At 43.1% G+C, this 22,960-nt stretch overlaps 1 protein-coding gene across 1 annotated transcript in view; it reads left to right on the top strand.

Annotated features, from left to right (window-relative positions):
* The window catches only part of MOB2 (MOB kinase activator 2), a 29,763-nt gene extending 10,792 nt beyond the window's left edge, over positions 1-18,971 (top strand). Inside the window, exons 2-5 of the mRNA XM_005419519.2 lie at positions 8,743-8,903; positions 10,109-10,202; positions 16,236-16,360; positions 17,638-18,971. Coding sequence (XP_005419576.1) covers positions 8,743-8,903; positions 10,109-10,202; positions 16,236-16,360; positions 17,638-17,948 — 691 coding nt within the window. The 3' untranslated portion in view covers positions 17,949-18,971. The remainder of the gene's footprint in view (positions 1-8,742; positions 8,904-10,108; positions 10,203-16,235; positions 16,361-17,637) is intronic.
* The last annotated feature ends 3,989 nt before the right edge of the window (positions 18,972-22,960 follow it).

The raw sequence follows: 22,960 nt of genomic DNA, 5'->3' as shown, positions 1-22,960 counted from the left end.
GCCCTCTCTGTGCTCAGTTTTGGCTTCCTTTCAGACAGTTTGCCAACTGGAGACTTAAAAAACAACAAAACCAATAGCCACCACTCCATGTCATTCCCAGGCTTGGGACTTGGGCACCTCTGACTCAGTTCTCTGCTGTGTGGTTTGTTCTAAGCATTGAGTAAATTAATTGTTACAACACTTAGTCTATGACCTACTGAATCTGTTACCACAGACCTTATTTGGCTCCATGTGGAGATGTTGAAAGTAGGAAAAATTAGTCCTTTTTATTTCCTATTCCACAAATTACCAGAAATCTGGATTGTAGTAAATTGCTGAAGAAAAGCATCTTGCTGAACCTTTGTGCTGGCACCTCCTGACTGGGATATGTGGTGGCTTTTTGCCACCAAGGTAAAAGAGAACATTTCAAAATGAAGAACTGCTTATTGCTTGGATGATTTTGTTTCTTCTTGTGAACTGTTTCATTTAAATTACATCACAGGCTCCTAGAAGAAAGTAATCTGTTTGTTTTGTGTTGGACATGGCTTCCCTGGTGTCCCAGTTGTGTTATCTGGAGGGGAACCTGGAGAGGGCAAGGACTATGCAGTCAGGAAGCTGGAAACCTCCATTCAGTTGTGGGGAGGAGTTCTGGCAGGTAGGCCCAGGGAAGAAAGGGAGCTCCAGTGCAGCATGTTCCACCACAAGAATGCACTCTGTACATTTTTGTAGCATTAGCTGAGCTGTGGCATGCCTGGCCCTGCCTCTGCAGCCTTCTTCCCAGAGCTGCATTGGAGACAAGGTGGGGGACCCTGGGAGTCTCAGCAGGGAAGTTGACGTGCCTCTGAGACCTCTGTGGGCAAACACCCAGCTTGTGCTGGGAGGTGATGTACCAGGGGGTAAGAAAATCATGGCTGTTTGGGATGGAAAAGACCCTTGAGGTCATTGAGTCTGCCATTAAACCGTATCCACGCATCATAAATACTTCCCTGGATGGTGACTCCACCAGTTCTCTGGTCAGCCTGCTCCAGTGCCTGATAACTCTTTGGTGAAGAAATTTTTCCTAATACACAGCCTTGAGGCTATTTCCTTTTGTCCTGTCCATTGTTACCTGGGAAAAGAGACCTTTTCTTGCTGCAGCCTCCTTTCAGGTAGTTGTAGAGAGTGGTGAGGTAGCCTGAGGCTCCTTTTCTCTTGGCCACACAACCCCAGCTCAGTCAGCTGTTCCCTGTAAGACTTGTGCTCCAGCCCCTTCACCAGTAGGTGGGTGGGGGGGGAGTCCTACAGAAGGGCACAGAAAAGCCTGATGTACCAGACGTGGCGTGGTGCAGGTGCCCCATGTTCTCCTTGCTTTTCCAGCAGCACCAGCTGGAGCTCAGTCTGGCCCTACAGAATGTTTTGGCCTTTCTGTTGAGAAGCAGCATTATGAAATAATGTTATGGCACTTGTCATCCTTAACATGCCTGCCATGCCTTGGCACCGACTGTTTACAGCAGAGCATCCGGAGGCCAAGCAAAGATTCCCTTTTAAGGCAAAGAGCCACTATGAGAATCCCAAAGAAAAAGTTTCCCTGGCATGTAGGGTACATTCTTCTTTCCTCCTCCTCTTAAATAAACTATTAGTAACTTTTAAAAACAGAACAAAAATGAAGAAGCATGGCCAGAAATGATGCCAAAGATGCTTTATGCTGCGCAGCCCCCTTAGACCTGTGCAGCAACCAAGCCCTGGAGCTGACCCAGGGCAGGAGAGGGGAAGAATGAAGCTGAGGTCAGAGGGGTCTGTCAGAGACCTGTGGCAAGAGGAGATTGGAATGGAGACTGCCTTAAAAAGCTTGGTCTCCTTCCCTTCTGCAGCCCTGGGGAAAAGCACTGTGCACAGCAATCTGTGAACAATTGCACTGAATGCTGAACTGGGATTTGGACTTGCTTTCCAGTACCTTGCACAGTTTCCTTTCCCATGCTGATGTTCTTTTCTTTCCCAATCCTGAACGTGGATGTGTACATCCAGGATTTGTGCTCTGGATGTGCTGTTGCGTGGCATTTCTAGCTGAAGACTGAGCAGTGATCTGGGTTAAAACAGGACATGGGATTGCAGAAAAACCTCCAGAGGTGCTAATCTTGTGCTGTTTTAAAGAAAGAGGGGAAATACAAACATTATCTCCAGCGGTGTTCTCAAAGAAAGGGCAGCTCAATTGATGTTTGAAGGAAGCTGTTATTCCCCTTTTTGTGCATGCTGTACAAGTAAACAAAGACACTGAATTACCAAGAAGGGATTTAAGCTCCATAGCCCTTCTAAGTTTCCAATTCTTGCTCTCAACTGAGGAGAAAAGGCTGTGGGCTGCTGGGTAGGAAACTGGACAGCCTTCAAGAGTTTGTTCTTGACCTGTAAGAACTGGCGTAACCTGCTTCTTCATTGTTCTTGTCACTTGGACTCGTAAATTTCAGCTCATAAAACTGTTTCCTTCCTGCTCTGAATGGGTTCAGGATTCCCATGCTTACGCAGAATGTTTGTAACCAGAAATTAACTGATAATTTCTTTCCAGTAAAAGGCCACATAAAAAGCCTATAAAGGTAAAAAGTATGTCTGTGAGCAGGTGACCTGGTTTACCTTACAAAGCTGTAGCCTTCTGTGCATGGCTGAAATCACTGTGTTTTTCCTTTCTGCAAAGGGAGTACATTCGAGGGAGAGACCTCGAATATTGGAAATTTTTTGCCTTAATGTGTTTTACTCCCTCTTCTGTTCCACTCACATCCTCTTTGACTCCCTAGCCAAAGAAGGGGAGAGGAGAGAAGCTAAAATGCAAACATCCAGTACACCTTTAATTCTGAATTCTAAGCCCTTATTCACTGGAAGAATAAAAACAATGTTCATAAAGTTTGGCCTGAAGGGCACTGCTACAATGTTGTCTTACTGCCTCTCCTATTTGGTCTTTTAAGAAGCTAACCCCCATCCTTAGAGTGCCAAAAAAGTAGATTTTGGTAGGATTACTTCACTTTATAAAACTTCATATAGTATGCATGTTTTGAAACACACCACTTCAAAAAGAAATTTAAAAATTACATGATAAAAACTCAAAGGCCCAGGTAGTTGAGATATCAGCTAGTTCAGTGTACTTGGAGCTGTACTTGGAATATGGTGTTGCTGTTACAGACAGTAATCTCTGTAAAAAGTTCTAGTTAGGACTGCACCATTTAAACCCCAAACTTTTCCAGATTGTGAACTATACAAATCGTAAAATGCAAGCCAAGCTACTAGATAATAATCCCCAAACCCTTGAGTGTTGTTTTGAATATAATTTTGTAATATTTCTGTGGGTATCTTTGGTTTTGCTGTTCCTTAAAACAGTTTCTTTCTTCTTGTGTCATTTTTTGTGTGCTTTGCTGTGGACTGCCGGGCTGTATTCTCACCAACACTAATGGAATATGTCACAGCTGGATTGGCAGCAGTGGAGACTTGCTCTCTTCTGAATTTGTGGGGATTGCTAGGATTATAGCAGTTAACCTTGTGTAAGGCATAGGGTCAGTTGCTAAAAAAAGCCCACAAAATCACACCACATTAATCACAAAATATGTGTCTTTGGCCTGTAAGATTCATGATCCACGGTGATTTTCATCCTCACAGACTTGAGATGGCTTGTGAGTTTTGAAGTTTGCAAACAGAGACAGATTTGCCATGTCAGACCTGTTCTGTAAATTTTCCAATGGAAATTGGAGTGTTTGAGATTTGGTTGGAATATGAAACCGATGCATGATCCAGAGGGAGTGAAGGGAGTTTTACCTGCAGCTCTGGTCATCACCACTATAGGCTTTTAAAATAATTTCTTTAAGTTTCTAAAGTTACACTTATATCCATTTTAATATGCCAGACTAAAATGAGAAAACCCACTGATAACATGTACTTCCAAAAGGAAAAGTAAACAGCCATTCATCCCAAGAGCAGTTAGTTTGGTGTGGAGGATGGAGAAGGGGGATGAAAGCATCATCAGTTATCCTTAAAGAGATTTCAGTTTCAGATGCAATGTAAGAAGCTGCACAGCTTGCTGGGGACAGCAAGAAACTATTTTAGCTGTGCTGGTTTCCTCTGAATAAAATGGAATCCTGAACTGGTAGAGAGATAATCTAAAATAGCATGGTCAGTTTAGGGAAGATAGTAAATCATTAGTCTTCCCTCTGTATGATCAACCTGGATGCCTGGTGCAATTCCGAAGTGAACTACGTCAGGTTATGAAGCACATCCACACTGGGATGTGGAGACATTGAGTCCCTGGGCCTTCTTCAGCTAAATCAGATTGCTTCATGTGTGCTTCTTTCCAAACAAACCACACTGGTCTACACTGAAGCACATCTTAAACATTTGTATCATGAATCAGCTTTGAACCTAACAGCCAGAGTCTGCTCTGAAATGGGAATAACACTTCCTCAAAATGGTATTAAAACTAAACCTTGATGGTGCTTTGAAGATGCTCTGAAGTGAAGGGGTTTTTTAAACTAAGAAATTACTGAGCATCTGATCAAGAAGGAAATGACAGAGAAAGATTAGAGGAGGATCATTATTAACTGACACGGGATAAGAAAGCAAGCTGGGAAATTGGCATTTTTCTTCAATCTTAACAAAGCAGTTAGACCAGGGAGAAAATCATCAGTGGGGGTGTCACTTGGTGGAGTGTCTTCTACCTCTCTTTCTCCAGTGAAATCCAGGCAAGCTTGCAGCTGATGTGTGTTCTAGTTGGACATAAGGCTGAGTATGGCAGCCCTGCTAGAAGCATTAGTGTTGTACAGTCTTGGCCTGGTGCCAGTTTGCTGAACCTTCTTCTAAGATTTCAGGCAAGCCATCTCTCTCCTGCAATTTCCCATCACTTTTCCCTTTCTAAATTTTTTTTTGGGTGTGTCTTGGCCTGTGGCATCATGTTCAATTGAGTGCCTAAAACCAGAGGCAGACCTAGCCTGGGAATTGTCAGAGGAATTAGTTTGTACTCTGGTTTGCCTGTCAGTAAAAACTGTGGAGTGCTGTCTCTTTGGGTTCCCTAAGGATATTTCTTTCCTTAATTAGTATTTAAGTACTGATAGACAGGACTTGTCTAAGCTGTGGACAGCTGTTATCCACCAAACTGCCGCATATCAGCTACTTCTGCAGCTGCTTGGGTGATACCATTGATGTGGCATAGACATGTTAAGACAAATTAGCAGAATTCTCTAATTTTTGAAGAAAGACTCATGTAAACTTGAATCAGGACTTGAGGTGCCTGTAGCTGTGTTTTCAAAATTCTGCTCTTTTTGTGGTCTTAGATGACACTTAGTTATGTTTTCCAATAAACAGTCATTTGCAGGTGATGAATTTTGATGTTTCCTGAATAGAACAGTAAAGCTACTGTTCTTGACTTTTTTGTATTTGTGTACGTTAAACATAAAATGAAAAATTAAGGAAGGCATCTTGAATGAGAAGAGCTCACAAAAAAGAGGTAATGGATGTTTCACTTTGTGCCTTTGGAGTTGAGTCCAGCTGGTGTTTTCTTAAGAGATTTTTGAAACAGCAGTGAGCTTGGATCAGAGGGAAGGAAGTTTATTCCTGAACTTTGCACTATTTGGTAATCCTGGTGGTTGTGAACGAGCTTTGGTTTATGTGGAATATGGAAGTATTCTTGGTTGATTCTTAATCATATGTAATTGTGTTTCTAAAACAGGGGTTTTTTCATACTGCTGTATGCTCCAGCTTTGTAGGTTTAAAAAGAAAATGCTTTACAATGTGGGCTGGTATTGATAGTCCCCAAACTAAAGCCACAGTTTTACAGCCTAGACTGAACATGACTCAATTAATTTGAGTAAGTCACTAGAACCTTAGTTCTGCCTAATTGGAGAGGGATACATGGCCCAGTTCAAAATTACATTTTTAAGGCTGGATTTTTTTTTTTGTTAGTTTGTGTTTACAGTACTGGGGCCATGTAGTGTCCCAGCTGCGCTGCATGCAGGTCATGGAAATGTGCTGGTGTAAACAATTGCTGTGGTCTTGCTGTGGTCTCGCTGTGGTCTCAGAAGCTGCAAAAGGTTAACAAGATGTTTGTGCTGCACGGGGCAATTTGACATTCAGGTTTCAGTGGTGTGAATAAATCCTTTGATAGCAGTGACTCTGGGTATTTTGCAGGTTCTGTGGTGATACCCAAGAGATTTTTATAAACTGAGCCAAAGCTTTGGATAGGGGCAGAGCATGGGATTCTTCAGGAAGCTTTTGTTTGAAGTGCTTCGGTTCCAGCACAAGGCAGTTGTGGAAAGACTTACACAATCTATTTAAAAGACTCTTAAGTGGCTGTGTGTACTGATCTAACAGAGAATCGACATTTGTGTGAAAATGAGAGGCTTTGGATTCTGCAAAAGGACAGTGTAGTGTTGTTTGCAGTAGCAAACTTGTGAAATATATTTGGTGTTGAATTTTTGTTTATTGTCTTGAAATGGGGAAGAGATGCTGCAGTGAGGATGAGGTACACCCCACCCATTCCCATGTGATGGAAGGCTTGCCTCAGTCTCGTGTGTCTTGCTTCCTTCTGTGGTTTCCCTCCACAGCCTGACTCTGACAGACTGTCTTTGACCTCCTTGTCTCTCTCTTCCCTCCTCCTCCTCACAGAAGACTGCTCTTAGCTGATGTGGCACAGCCCTAACCTGGGGCCCTTGGTTTAATTATCCTGAGCTACAGCAAAGACAGAAACTCTATCCAAACTACTTCTCACTGATAACTTTTTTCCCCGAGTGTGGTTAATGCGGTTTGTCAAACCAGTCTCAGAAGCTGAAGGTATTTTCTGCATGACTGTTACTAGAACTATAATTTAACTAAGAAAAAAATAAATCAATTTATCCTTGAATGTCAGAATCCTGGCCCCCTCCCTCCCCAGCCAAACTAAACCCAGAAACCACTAAATGTAGCAAATGCAAGGGTTTGAAGACAGAAATAGTCTGACAACCAGGAACTGTTATCTATCTGAGCAACCCCTCTGTATTAAGAGCCTTGCACTGAGGAACAACTGATTCTTGTGTCCTAAAACATCCCCTTGTGAAGCAGCTATGAGAATTAATCCTCTAGTTTATTTTCATTCTGTATTTGTATTCTTTAGAAAGATGTTCTATGTTGTATTATTTAAAAATATGTCACAGGCATCCCCTCTTAAACCATGAAGCCCACCTTTCTCATTAACATTGGAATGAAAGTGTGACCACCTGTTCCCTGCCAGACACCTGCAGTGCTTTCTGCACATCTCTGTAAATGCATCATGAGACTGTAAGGGTATTTCGTGCTGCTGTCACCAAGTTTTCCTTGATTTTCCTTCATGGTGGCCTTTCTGACGTCCCTCTAGTCTTAATTTACAGTTTAGAGAGACGTGTGACAAGACTCAACACAGGTTTAAGCCAGTGAGCACTGGCAGTGCTGGTGACCAGAGTTAAAGTGCTGCTTTGCTGCGGAAGGCACAGCTCGGTCTCTGCCTGCTCCAGTAGGGATTATGTGGATGATGAATCATTCTGAAGATGAGTTTAATCGACAGATCAGTGAAGAGCCCATGAAGAGAGAAAACTGAGTGATCATATTTCCTTTAAGAAGAGCCTTCAAACACCATTCCAGGAAAGATGTGTATCACATCCTCACAGCAAAAATTAAGCCTGCATGTATCTCAGACAGGAACACAGCTGGAAGATTATTTAAGTGTGTTATGAGCCAAAATATGAAGTCTGTTTCCTTTGGATGAGATCTCAATGAGTTTTGACAGCAAACTTAATGCAGTCATCTGCAAAGGTGGACTTGTCTTGACTTTACAGATCCTTAAAAATCACTTCAATGAAGACAGCCTGACATTAAAAAAGAACTGGCATTTCTTCCTTGTTTTTACATTAAAATGGACAGCAAGTATTGTCCTATGATTGTGCCTCACCATTAAATAGCTCTTCCATCTCTGCTTAGGTGGATTTTTTAACTGTAGGAACACACAGATGTTTGACCACATAGCCTAAAAGACCAAAGTGCTTGACCCACTGTCCTTCCTAATGAATCCCTGGTCCAGGGTTGCGTTGAGAGTCTATTTAAAAAACAAGTGAGAGGAACACTCTAGTGATTACAGCAAACACTTTACAGATGGGAGATGAAAAGTCACAATATGCCATGGAGATAATTGTCTTGTATGGCGTGTGGTTTCTGTGCTTTTATAAGTCCAAATGGAAGGTTATTTCATAAATGCATTAGATTTCCAAGGGTTTTCAGAAAAACATGAACTCGGCTCTTTCTGTCCCAGGTAACCCTAGTATTGAGAAAACAGGTATTTTTGTGCTTATCACTGCTTTTAGCTGGAGTCACAGACGTTCACTTAAGAAGGCTTCTGATAGGGCTGGAGAGCAGGGAATGCTGTAGGCTTTGAAGGAGCAGCACCAGCTTTTCCAGCTATCTTCTTGCAGCAGCCAGATTTGCTGTTTCTCAGACTCTTGTTCTGCAGGTGAGCAGGAACTGTGTGACGCAGCAGGTTGTTGGTGCTCACTTGGGCTCCTTCAGGCACAGAGCTTGTCACCACTGTTCACAGGCCTGAGGAGAGACCAGTGCTCTCCCCGGAGTTTGTAATCTCATCTGGCCAAAGGGCAGGGGAGATGGAGCAGCAAAATGAAGCTGCTGGGGAAGGGAATGCAGGAGGAGCAGTGTAAAGGCAAATACAGGAGTTTGGATGAACCAGCTGCATTCAGATTTCTGTAGCTGTTCAACAGTAGAACTAACCCCACTTCTGTCTTTTCTAATCTTTTGCAGGAAGTCCAAGGGAAAGCCAAATGGTAAGAAGCCAGCACCAGAAGAGAAGAAACTTTACCTAGAGCCAGAATACACAAAATCCAGAATTACCGACTTCGAATTTAAGGAATTAGTGATGTTACCACGGGAAATAGACCTCAACGAGTGGCTTGCCAGCAACAGTGAGTATTATGTTCATACAACTCTGAGCTTGCTGTCCATCCTCAAGAGGCCATTCATTCACTCTTTTTGCTGTTTTCAGTGCTTAGAGAAACACTCAGTGACTATTTATGCTTACTGTGTAATGCATGTCATTATACCTTGAGTGGTAATTAAGCTGTCTCACACACAGCCCAGCTGTGCTCAGCAGCATGAAAGCCTTGATGCATTTCCTCCTTCCAGCCTCCTCCCTGTGGCACTGAGGGCACTGCAGTTTTGGATGCTCTTTGCAGAGCCATCAAGGTCCCCATTGACTGCTTGCTAAACTGGCTGGTTCTGCATGTTTCTGACTCCAGCTACCCATCTTCCAGAAGCATTGTAAAAATGGAGTTTCTAAAGACTTGTGTGTAAAGCAACTTATGCCTAAAGCCAGAAGTTGTGAAGTCTTTTGGTCAGATATTTTCCTCCTCACTCCTTTCAAGTTTTGGTGGAATTACTGTGGGTTTCAACAGTAGACAGGCTGAAATTCAGAGATGTGACCAGCTACTGTGACTGAATGCTGTACCTGTGCACTTCAGCCCTGATTTGCTGTACTTCCCTGGGCTACTCCTGCCTGTCCTCACCTGCATCTATGGCCCACTCTTGTTTATGTTTTCAACAGTGTGTGGTAGTAGCAAGAAACTACTTTAAACTGCACACTAGGAAAGTTTATAGAGACTCATTAAGAAAAAGTGAGGTGTCCCGTGAGAAGTATTAAGAAGTTATCTCAGGAGATTTTTAAAAAGTAGAAATGTACTAGGTTTCATGCTACTTGTTTTTACAAGGAGGCATGTTTTGAAAACTAATGGTGCTGTTTTCTAGCCACTGTAGATTTTAAGTCTGACTTCAAAAGAACGTAGCAAATTGTTTGCCTTCAGCTTATAGCAGAGTATTCTACTGTAAAGGTGAGGCTGATGACGGAGACACTTTCCAGTCTTGCTGCTTTGTGAGTAATAAGAGCTAATGCATCATGGTGCTTTCATCTTAAATCAAAACAAGAGCTTTCATTCTGTGTACCTCTTTGTTTTGCAGTTCATCGTTAGGCTCATTTAGCTAAATCATGTTTAAATTTGTATGCAAGCTCAAGACTGAGGTTGTTTCACTTGCTGTATTTAAATAATTGTCTGGAGGATAACCAGTATTTGAAAGTATTTTACTTCTGAATTTCTTTCCTTTGTTTATTTTTCAGCAACAACTTTCTTTCATCACATCAACTTACAGTATAGTACAATCTCAGAATTCTGTACAGGAGAGTCATGTCAGACCATGGCAGTGTGCAATACGTAAGTCAATATTTTCATTTATTACATGTGCAAGGTTTCCATGTCTTCAGAGTCTCCTGGGGGAGGATATTGATATTGGATGGCACCGGGCAAGTGTTTTACAGCAGGTCTCTACTTGTTGAGAATGTGTCAGCTGTGCATCCTCTTCTCTCCCTTCAGCAGGGAAGTGTGATGGAAATCTGTTTTTGTGGAGGACTAGAAGGATGAGAATCTCTGAGTGCTCTAAGCTGGCTTTATAAGGTCAGATCAGAGAGGCAAATGACCACATGTGTGCTTGGGGGAGAGGGAAAGGAGGGTGTTAAGGAAACTTCTTTGATCATCCAGGAGCCAGTGTGGCAGTCAGTTTTGAGCTGGGACCAAGGCCCCTTCACAGCTACACACCCCACACTCCCTCAGACCAGCTTTTCTCACTGGCTTGACCCAGGTTTTCCATAGCAGAGTCTTGGGTGTCCAGATCCTTAAAATTAACTTGGTACAGTAACTAAATAACCTCATAACAGCTCAATCCTGTGCCTCCAGGAAGGGGCCCTGAACAAAGGGAATTCTGGGCTTTTATCGTCTCACAGTTGAAAAAGCCTGAGTGAGTCTTGGGGTTGTCAGCTCCTGCTGTGTCTCTGAGTGTCACCTGGCTGGGTCACAGGTCCCCATGTCCTTTGTTGTGCCCCTGCCACGCAGAGCTCAGCCCTGAGCCTGCAGTGCAGCTGTACATGCACAGAGTGTGCTCCTGAGCAAGGGCAGGGCAGGACTGTCTGTACTGGTCACAGTGCTGGGTTCCAGGGAAGGCAGGCCAGGAGAGGTGAGTTGTGAAAACCTCAGAGGGTGCTTCTGAGAGCTGGAATGCTGACACAGCTCCAGGCTGCTGGTGGATACCTCTAGCCTGACGTGAGCCACGGGATCTCTGCCTGAGCCCCTTGGGCACAGAGGACACAAGTGGCAGCTTTGCAAGAGTAAGGAAAACTTTTGGTTTGGCATTTTTCCGCCTCTAGAACTTAGAAGACTTTAACATGGACTAGCAGTTAGTTCTGGAAGAAGGCTCCAACATGGTGGAATATGAGATCTAGTCAAGTATGAATATGCCTGTTGTGTTTTGGGTTTTTTTCCCTCCAACATGTGTTGATAGTCCTTTTCTTCCCTCCTCTTGCATTTTCTGGGATTAATTTACTTGAGATGGATTTTAAAAGAGACGACTGGGCAGTAATGTCATAGTACATCAAACAACATCCCAGGGAATGTATGCAACAGAATCTCTGTTTTGTATCTCTGACAATCATTACATAATTCTTAGAAGGAAAGCCTTGCTTAATGCACTGGTCTATCTTGTAGACTTGAAATTAATATCAGGGGCTTTCTTTGAGAGCCTTAAAAGCATGTAAAGTGTATGGAGGGTATTTTTGCATGTAGAAGGAGGAATGATAGCTGTCAGAGAGTTAAAGGCCGTGCTAGAGACTTTGAAAGCAAGCTGGAAGAGAAGGTAATAAATCTCTGCTGGACTCAGATTTTATCAAAAGGAGACAGCCTGTCTCTAAATAAGAAATGGTGAGCAGTAAGTATTTTGTTGATTCTTGTTCCCAAGCATGCTCATGTTTAAATTCCTGATGTAGCACTGGCAGTCCCAAGCACAGAGTTCAGCTGTTTATCCACTTGGCTGGTGGGAAATAGTGGCTAAAAGGAGGTGGTGATTGGGAACCTGCATTAGTGTTGCTCCATTCTGCTCTACTGAGCCTTTAACAAGAGTTCTCTGTAAGCACCTTGTGCTGCAGAATAAAGAGAGGAAGTGCCTGTAGGCAACTGCAGCTGTAGCCTGTATTTTTAGTGGTAGGGACTGATAGCAGAATGTTCCTATCCTTTGTTTTGGAAAACTGAAAAATTGTGGTATTTGGGAATAACAGGAAGCATGTCTACACTTGGGTGAAGCCCTTGAAATGGCTTGTGTGTAGCTAAATCATAACAACCTCAGTACCTTCCTGTACTTGGGGGCAGGTGGCTGATTCACATCTGCAAACTGGAGGCTGCTTGCTTCTAGCAAATGTGTGGGTCTGTGAAAAAGCCACCAAGGTGAGATCAGCTGCCTACACACCTCAGCACAGTTCAGCTCTTTGGGCCCCTTTCATAACTGTTCTCCAAATCCTGATCTTTTTGTTCTGCCTTTCCTAGTTCTGGTAAGCTGAGGATGTGCTTGTTGTGTTGGAGAAGCACCAGTTGCTGTTGCTTATTGTGTCTTGGACCTATCTCCAGTGTTTAAAGAGAGACACCTGAACACTGGTGTCAGTTGCTGATTAACCTGGTGGACACTGCACACTTAGCCTTCTGTGGCTGTGATCTGTTTGTTGCTCTCCTTTGGAATAAAATAGGATCTGGCTATATAAGATTGCCATAGAATTGCAGTACCTTGGAATTAAGGCGCAGTTTGCCATTGCTTCCCATGCTGATTTCTTGGGTAGTTCCATATGAAAGTCTGGATTCTGTTCCACTTTTATATTTTCCCCGTTGACTACTTTATTATACATTTTGGATCACACCATTCTGGTCATGCCTAGGAAAGGCTTTTTTTATTTATGGTTGAGATGTTCAAGTAACTACTGAGAACTGGTTGCTTGTCAAGTTACTTGACATTCAGATTGCACTGCAAGTACCCAGTCCTAAATTTAAAGTATTTGCTGGCACAATAAGCACTGGTTGAAGTTAAATATTTGAGGTAAGGTTTTAACATCTGAGAGAGGCTGCAGCCAAGTGACAAACTGCAGACAGATGCAGCTTTCAGCCCTCTGTCAGATACATGAGATAGCAGAGTCATCTGCACACAGCAAGGAGAATTTCTGCTTACGGTCACTAGGAGACATCTGACCAAAACTTAGTCTCAGTGTAGAACAGATGGAAGCATTTGCTGGCAAGGATAATGCCAAGAGAAATACCATAGTGGCCAGTTATCCTCAAACTTTAATGAGGGTGAATGAATACAACTTTGGGAATTACTTAATTTTGCTCATTAATATGTTTATCACTTGTTGTAAAGCAGGTACTATATTTTAACATGGTATTTACTATTAAAATTTAGTATGCTTTATAGCTTATTATTACACAAACCAGCTTTAAAGCACCCTGAGCTATAAACTGGTTTTCTAGCTGACATTTAGGTACAACTCCTCAAAGTGCTGCAGTGAGTGTAATAAATAAGAGCCTGTGTAAGTGCTGTACATAAAACGATAAGTCTACAAAACTCCTGAGGCAGAAATGAGGGTTGGATGCAAACTTTCAGGAAGCCCACCTTTCAAAATGTTTTCGTCCAGTGAAATCCCTTAATTGTAATGCTTATCACTCTTTTTTCTAATCTTAGTCTCCTTTCTCATGTTTATCTTGCCCTTAGTGTCTCTGCATAGGGAGGGGATTTCCTTCTAGACTGCTTAATTCAAATTTGGAAGTTTTACATTTCCCCAGCTATATGATTTTACATGATGCCTCCTTTCTCTTTTCTGCCATCCAAACACTGCTTAGCTCCTGTGAAGCCATCAGAGCTGTTCCAGCTGCTCACAAGCACTATACTCCTGCCTCTGCCTTTCTATCCTGCTTTCTTCATGTTGCCTGTTTTTTGGTATTTCTACCAGGACTGTCTCTCCTTCCTTTCCAGGCAAAATAATTTCCACTGTATATGCTTTTCCCTCCTTTCCAAAGCTTTTCTTGTATATTGGTGTAACTCCTGTTCTGCTTTGGATTCTGTGTCATCAACACCAGCCCAGAATGTTTTAGAGGAAAAGGGATAAAGTACATAGATATATTAAGATGCAGTACTGTGATTTCACATATGTTAAGCTTCATTATTTGCATCACAGGCTTTTCTCTGGTAAACCCATAGTCATTTCTCCCTGGGATTTCGAACGGAGCTGCAGATTCCTCATACTCTCCATACTGGGGAGATTTAAATCTGCAGTTTTTGAAAAGTGCCCTTAAGTCTCATCCTCTTGTCCTTTCTGCTTCCCATCCATTCCCTAATATGGGACTGTGCTGTCACATTGCCAGTGGTGGAATGCAGTTAGGCTTCTGTGCCCAAGTGAGCCCTTGCCTGGCCCCAGAGTGCTCCTATCCTGTTCATGGAGATAACGGCAGCAGGGGTGGAAGCCATGTACCAGGTGTGAGATGTTCATGGCATGTCAGGGGCTCGCTCCTCTCTTCCCCTGAGAGCTGGGAAATCTTTTCAACTGCACCTGAAACATGAGGAAAACACATGACTCTAATCAACAGGACAGTCGTTCTAGTTATCCTCTTACTGTTAATGATTCTTCTGTTTCATTCCAGTTTTGCGTAGTAATTTCCTAATTTTCAAGGAAAGACAGAAATGCTGGGCAGTGGGATGCTAGAGCAGATTTATTCACTTACATGAGAATATAAGTGAACTTGTACAGTTGCCAAATTGTTTCTTTTGACTAAAAACCAATTATGAACACTCAGTTTTGCACCTAAGGGGAGCTCTCAACTGTGCTTTCTGTCTTGCAGTTGAGGATTCCTGCAGCACGAGGGAACTGCTGGGGTAGAACAGTGCAGCCTGCCTCTGCTCCTGGTGACAAGCACTGTCTTAAGACCCAGAATAAGGCTGAATTGCCTGGGTCTGTCTCTCACTGCAGGAGTAGGCAAACAAAGTTGTGTTGGTGCACTACATTGTGTAATTCCTTAGAGGTGGATTATACAAAGGAAGTGAACAGTGCTGAAGAGCACAGTCTGTGCCTAAGGGCTCAAGTCCTGGGTTTGATGCCTGACATAGCTCTGAAAACAACTTTTGACTCCTGCTGTTTTCACCCACTCACCTTTTTACTCAATTTTGCAGTCAATCCTTTTCTCTCTAGTAAAGGACGGAGTGACCAAATACTACATAGTGAAAAGGAACTGAAAGAAAAATTCTAAAACCTTAATGTTTTCAGAACTACTTTGTAGTTACCTTTCCTCTCCTAACTTGAATTCTTCTATTTATTTCTGCTGCTTCCTCTTGTTTTCATATGGCTTGGGGCATGAACAGTAACAGTGTTGTTGGGGAAGACCAGTACAATGGATTTCTTAACAGCCCTATCATGATATAGGACTGTGCCTTGAGCTTAGACTTTCTGAAGTTCATAAACTGGAACTCAAGGCTTGTCTAATGTGATATAGGAATAAAAACTTTAAAAGTGTTTTCCTGAATTCTTTATCTGTAAAACATTTCTCTCTGTCTGCCTAATCAAGTGGGTAGCTGCTCTCAATAGCAGTTAGAGATTCTTTAATTAACCATGACTTTTTTTTAAAAGGAACAAACATTTAGTTGTTTTTTAGCCTTCAGATTGTCTGTCAGCTGAGGGATGGCTGCAGTTAATGAAAATTATTATGGCTAACTGATTGAATTATGGTTGCTGTTGAAGGGCTTGTATCTTCTGTTAAGATGCAACAGGAATATTCACTGGTGGCAGAATCACATGTAAATTCAGGTGTTTGGGGGAGTCTGTAACTGTAACCTAAGGAGCAGAGTTCACTGCTGGTATGGATGTGCAGAAGGGGCCTGAAAACTTCCCCCGGGGCTGCATTTTGGAACAGGATTTGGAACACCTGAAATCACTGCCAGTGCTGGAGAGCCCCAGGCTGGAAAAGGTGGTGTTCTGGAGCCACCGTCTGACTGTTTCCCAGTATTGCACTAATTTATCCTGTCTGATGTTAACCATCAGTTCGTCACTGTGCAATGTTATTGCCCCTTAAATATAGTTCAGTAATGCTTTCCTGTACACTTCTACAGACTGTATGTAAACCTGTCATGGATAGGGAATTATCACTCCCTCAGCAGAACTCCTCCCCTTGCAGTCTTGTCAGCAGGACTTTCTGTGCTTGGTGCTGCCACCTGTGCTCTGGCCTAGATTGATAGGGAGAGACAAAATCAGCCAACACAAGTTCAAGTTCTTTGATGCAGAAAGAAGTGAATCTTCTGTAGCAGCTGTTGTTTTGTATTACTTGGACACAGCCCTTGGAGGAGTAGCAGAGGAGCAGAGTGTGATGTGGTGACCCTGTCCCTTCTCTCCACAGACAGTACTACTGGTATGATGAGCGGGGAAAGAAGATCAAGTGCACTGCTCCTCAGTACGTTGACTTCGTCATGAGTTCGGTGCAGAAACTAGTGACAGACGAGGATGTCTTTCCAACAAAATACGGTATGGCCACTCCTGGGGCTCTTTAGGGGTGCCATCAGTCAAGTGACAGTTGGCATTCATGTGTATGAATACCAGACAGCTTTCTCACTTTTGTGTGATGGGTTTTAGTTTGGTTTCTTTTGTAGTTTTGGTTGTTTGGGGTTTTTTTTAAGGAAGATTATAACTTTGGTTGATGGTTGCAGTAAAAGAAGACTTACCCTCTTAGATGTGAGAACTAGGGTGAAAGTCTCACAAACCTGACCCCTTGGCCTATCAGTCAGTACATCATCAATACCCCTTTTTCTTCAGGCATTTTGAGATGATGTAGCCTGGATTTATAGAGGATAAAATTCTGAAAACAGTCAGCATTTGTATGTTCAATACAGCTTGTTGATAGCAAACTTCAACCTTTGTGTGGCTTTACTATTTCCATTAGAGCCTCAATGCATTAAGAAATGTGGGTATTAAATTGGATTGCAGCAATGTGGCTTGCTTTCTTTGCCCAAGGCTCTGCATTGTCTCTCATAGTGTTTGCAGTCTCCTTTCCCATACAAAGATTAAATGAGAATGTGATTTTTAGAGCTGAAAAGCAATAGCAAAGTAATTTTATCTCAAATTTGTATCCTAACTAGATTGCTACATGCAATGCCTTTGGTTAAGAGAAAGAAAATAGAAACTGGAAGCTATTGTTGGTGGGCTTAATCAGAACTAAAAGCAGCTGGCTTCATGAGCCACTTCAAGAGGTAATTGGGAAACTAGGACATTACGATATAGGACATTACAATATAGAAAACATTAGGCTAGCAGCCTTTGCTTACAAGGCTGAAAGGAGGTAGTTTCTTTCCCCTTTGATAGAATTTCAGCGTGTTCAAGGGAACATGTTATATAAAGTTATGTACAAACTGCCACACACCACCAAGGCCCATGTACCTTGGCTTCCATTTTAGGATCTCTGAACTGGCGTTCCAGGGGAAAATCCACTCCTGGACAAACTAGATCAGGACACAGAAAAACCTCTCATTTTTACAGCCAGTAACTTAAAACATAGTGGCTTTACAGAAGAACTACACTTGCTGCCTGATTTTTTAACCCTTAGGGTTTAAAATTCAACTTGAAATGAAAATGCATAATACTGCCTTAGCCTTGTCCTCCAAATTCCTGTCAAAAGAGGGTGATATGACACAGGCCCTCAGGTTGTTTGCGATGTAAGTTGGTCTGGTTGCTCTTACCCAGGTGCTGCTGTGGGGCTGACAGTGAGCAGCTGGTGCTATCATGGTGTTTCTGCATCTTCCTTTCAGGCAAGGAATTCCCAAATTCATTTGAGTCCCTAGTGAAGAAGATCTGCAAGTACCTGTTCCATGTGCTGGCCCATATCTACTCCTCACACTTTAAGGAGACTTTGGCACTGGAGCTGCACGGACATTTAAACACACTCTACACACACTTTATCCTATTCATCAGGGAGTTCAACCTCGTGGACCCTAAAGAGACCACCATCATGGATGACCTCACGGAGGTCCTCTGCAGCAGCAGCGGGAGCAGCAGTAACGGGAGTGGCAACGGGAGCAGCAACAGCGCAGGAGCACAGAACCACGTGAAAGAGAGATGAGCCCTCCTCCTGGACCCAAACTAACATTCTGAACAGTATAATCTATTGTGTGTATGTGTATGTATATGTTCAGATATACATACCGGCATATACAGTGATGAAAGCTGACCGCAGAGATGCTGCCACGCAGGACGCGCAGTCGTACGGGGCTGTACGGAGCTTTGGGTTCATGCGCCAGCCGGCGAGAAGTTGCACCAATTTTATTTTATTTTCTGTCCACTCCTCCTTTTACCTATTCAGATGGATGACGAGTGCTGTTTTTAGAGAAGAGCCAAGCTTGAGAGTGGGGCCACTCTTGTTTTTTTATTTTGTTTTGGTTTTTTTTCTCCTTTTGTTTGGTTGGTTGGTTTTCTGTTTTTCTTTCTTTGGTCTTGAGTGCAAGCCCTTTGGTCTTTCTAGGATGGTGGTCCTGCCATTTAAAAAGTATCTATTATATTATAAGAAGTAACTTTTACTTTGAAGTGGCTTAAAATGCAGGTTTGTTTGGGGTTTTTTTGGGGGGTGGGGGTGGTGTTTTGGTTTGGTTTTACATAGACTGCCCCTTACCCTGCCAAAAGCTCCCCCACTGAGTGCATCTTGCCCTTTGTTAGCTTGGAATGGGAAGAAACTCCTGGCTTGACTAGAGTAGCAACTAGGAGCTTGCTACATGTTTAAAGTGGGCAAGATTCTCCAGTTGTCCCATCTACTCGGTCAGAAGGTGTGAACGTGCAAGAGGATCCACAAACCTTTCTGCTTATTGCTCCTACAACATATATACTCTTTTCTCTGCTCCCCTGCCTCTTCTTTTCCCAGGCACACCTGCACAGGTAACAGGAAGTAGGATCACTGCAGTCCAAAACCATGTGCAAGAGTCACCACCACCATTTGCTTTCCCTTGAACAGAGGCCCGGGGAAGGGGGGAGAAGGGTATACTGAGTCAGTCACCGCCTGTGCTAGAAAGATGGCTGTTGGCATAAAATTATATTGTTGGCTTATTTTAGTTCATCTGTTCTATAATAATAAAAACAAATCTATCAGCCACAAGCTTTGTTTTCATGTGTGCAGCGTCAGAAGTCACCAGATCCCCAGCCCTAGAGCCTCCCCTTCCACCACTGAATGCTGCTGGCCCTGCTGGCAGCCAGCTTTATAAGTAATGGGTTGTTTTCCACCCTGTGATCTCACATTTATAAGGAATTCCTTGCTTTTCCCAGTAGCCCTAGGAACAGCCTCTCCAGGAAATACGAAGATAAATGCCTCTTTGAAGATAAGCACCTCTTGGAGAGGGGCAGGTTTCCTCTTTGTGCACACATCCAATCTGGAAATGCAGTGAGTTCCTGGATAACTTGAAGCAAATACTGAACCACAGCATCTCTGGATACAGTATTATGTCAGTACTGTATCTGGACAGTGATATTCCTTTCTTTCCTTCAAGCTTCCAATGAATTCTTGCAGTCATTGTTTCCATTTGGGGAAATGACAGATTTTGCTTGCATTTGTTCTTCTGTCAAAGCTGTGACAATTGTTTGTTACTGGTTTTGGTCATTACCTGAGGCCTATGAATGATTAATAACTGACCTGCCATAAATCTGAGAAGGTTTTCCAGAATGAAGTCTGTACCTATAGTAAAAGGCAGTAGAGGAAGGTAGAACAAGTGCAAAGAAAAAAGCAAAGGAAAAGCACAACCAAGGGGTGAAATTAAAAAAAAAAAAAAAGAAAAACACAAACCAAAGAACAAAGCATGAGCAAGAAAGGACAAAAAAAAAGGAAAAGCACAAGCAAGAAAAAAGCTTGTGAAGAAGAGTGCAATAGCAACAACAGATAATGACAGGTGTTCAAGTAAGAAAAAGACTAAATCATGAAAGTGACATAAAGAAGAGCAAAAAGGCATAAGCACAGGAGAAGGGAAGAGCAGGAGTGAGAGCTGGGTGGAGGGATTGAAAGCAACCTCAAAACTTGTGATGCCAGACTTGTCCTGTATTGTTTGTTTCTGGATTGTGGATACCTCTCACTGACCTGCTCAGGTGAGTTGCTGTTAGTATAGTGGTCAGGAGCACTCCTTCCCCATCATGTCCTCCTGCTGCAGCCTCCATATCCAGACAAATATTCCCATTCAGTCCCCATGCTGATGTGAGCTTTGCCATGACAATTCCCTGCACTTAAGTCTGGAGGGAAAAGCAGGGGTCAGCAGAAGGAACAGTGCCATTGGTAAGGCCCCTCTGCTTGCCCTGAGAATAAAGTTCAAGAAAGTGAGAGCAAGAAACAACCAGCCAAACCCAAATGGCTTCTGGTAATTCATGATCTGCCTGTAAAAATGCACTTGCAGTTGTGTTTGCTAAAAGATCATTTACAGCTGAAGCATTTGAGAAAGGTTTGACTTGAACAAGAGACAGTTCAACCCTGGAAAGACTGACCTGGCTCCAGTTCTTGAGTTTCCAATCACAACAGGGTGATGTCCATGTTGAACAAAAGGGGGACTGTGCCTTAACTTCCCATTGGAGAACTGGCAGAACCTCGTAGCAAGTCTGGGAACACATGTGTTGGCTCCAAGCAGCAAACAATGCAGCTGCCAGGAGAGCAGTGCAGTCCCACAGAACAATGCAGCTGCCAGGAGAGCAGTGCAGTCCCACGGTACCTCTGGAGGAGCCTGCTGCTGCTCATGGCAGCTGTCCCAGCTTCACTCTGCAGGCATTTGCTATTCCTGAAAGCACGGGCGCTTCCTCTGCCGGGGTAATCGCTTTATATTTTACAAGCAGTTAACAAGAACACAAATAATGAATCCTGTTGTAGTGTGGCCTATCTTGTTGGGTTTAGCAGTGGGAATAAGGAAAACACTGAAATGGCGCCAACACCAATGTTCTTCTTGTCAGGACTAAATGTTACTGTAAAGCTCAGCCTGAAGGCATCCCAGGGTATTTCAGTGGTTACTGAATTACACTGTAGAAACTTCAGATACAGAAATGCCACTAAGCCTTCAGAGCTTGTCACTGACTTCCTCCCATGCTTGGAACATGTCGCCAATGCCCACACTGTGAGCACTGGGCCTGAATTCACCTGGGACTGACAGGCTTAGGCCTTCTAACATTGAAATTATGAATGAAATATTAAATTGTCATATGAAATTATCATATGAAATATGAAATTATCATTGTTACTTTAAATATGCTTTGTAGATTGTTTAAAGTACTATCAGAACAACAGAGACAACTTAATTACCCTACATCCTATGCCACCCTATCCCTAAAGATCATGACAGACCATACCATGGTTTGACCAACCATGGTTGCTAAATAAATAAAATACCACGGAAAAACAATTAAACACTACTAGAAGAACACCTTGAACCATCTAGGCACACACACCCTCATCCTGCCATACACTGGCAGGCCTTACCTTGTCAAACTCGGTTTTACACCTGCCAGTGCAGAGTCCCTGACCAACTTCCAGGCCTAAAACCACAGCAAAGCAAAAGCTGTCACAGGGCTGAAGTCTTTCACTTAAAGCCAGCAATTGTCCTGTGTGCATTTTGGGGCATCCTGTTCTCGACATTTGGTGCTCTGCAAACACGAGTGATGTGCAGAAGAGCTGAGGTTGCATACGTTTATAGCATATATAAATTTATAGGGTGAATTTTTCAGGGTATCAAGCTGAAACTTTCCCCTATTTTGTTATTATCCCTGAGTTTTTGAGGTGGCAGCATCCATAGGAAATCCAAGCCTCGGTGCCTATAAATAAAAACAGGAGGAAAATAATTTCTTTATCCATGCCATCTGGAGTGAACACCAGCAGGTAAGCAAGGTAGGCAAGGACCAAAGTCAGCAGCTTGTGTCTGTCACATGTCCTACCTCTGGCCATTCAGGGAAGGGACACAGGAACAGTGCCACCACATCTTTTGCACAAACAGCCATGTGCAGCTTTAACCTCAAGGGAATTAAGCTGTGTAGAGACCAGAGGGGCAGCTTCACCCCAGCACTAAGAAATGTCCACTGGAATTTGAGTCAGGTATCTTCTACTTCAACCCAGCGAAATCAGAGCTACGCCCTTCTTCATTGCCTGGGAATTGCAGAAAGTTACAAGTGTCAGATCCCACAGAGCACACTCATTTTACATGTGAGCAACAACCTCTTAACCAAAAGCATTAAAAAACTCAACCAGAAAAGGGCACTTTGTTGTTGAGATGATCTGAGGAAGGAGAGAGATGGCTCTGAGGTACCAGCAGTTCTGGCCAAACATGCATGCCAGGATGCTCCTGGAAGTGATCTGGGGCTAAAGATGGATGCTGCCAGGTAACAATGAGCTCCTGCACATCAGCAGGAGACTGCAGGACTGCCACAGAAACAAGGCATCCCATAAAAGAACAAGCCAGCTTTATGAAGCCTGCTGAGCATGCTGATCTCATCAAAGCCACGCTTCACCCAACAAGCCTTTGCTCACATCCATCATGGAACTTGTCCCAGCCAATCCTTAGCTCACCATTTCAGCTGCTAACAGAAAGAACTCAAATCCAGAAATACTCTTCCATTATCTAAACTGCAGACAGAGGAGGAGGTTGTTGTTTTGTTCTATTCGAACCTACTAAACAAATGAAAGCAATGTTTGTGCCTGCAGCACAAATGGCAACAGCAGGCAGTTTAAATGTAGTTCTGTTGCCCAGTGGCTGTCAGTAGCCACAGCACAGGGTTCAGTGTGGCTGAGTTACCTATGCTGCTGTGCCAGTACCAGTGCCTGAATGTGAACACAGTACCTGAAGGATTTCAACACAGATCTGGTATCTCAACATGATAAGCTATGTGCAGTACAGTGAAATCTTTCCAAATGAACTGATGATATAACATGAGAAAAACACCAAACAGCTGGCAGAAAACTCTCAGTGTCCTAATGGGGTCTCTGTTCTTTTCATGGACAAAACTGTTCTGGTCGTGACAGCTGACATGAACAATAAGACTTTTCAAAGCTAGGTTAGCATGTGATTCGGAGAAAACAGAAATTGTTGTGGCCAAGCACTCAGATGAGAGAACACTCAGAGAGCTTTGTCT

This window comes from Geospiza fortis, unplaced genomic scaffold (genome assembly GCF_000277835.1).
Source record: "Geospiza fortis unplaced genomic scaffold, GeoFor_1.0 scaffold66, whole genome shotgun sequence".
NCBI lineage: Eukaryota > Metazoa > Chordata > Aves > Passeriformes > Thraupidae > Geospiza > Geospiza fortis.
Note: the sequence above shows the minus strand (reverse complement) of the source record. Positions and strands in the feature narration are given on the sequence as shown.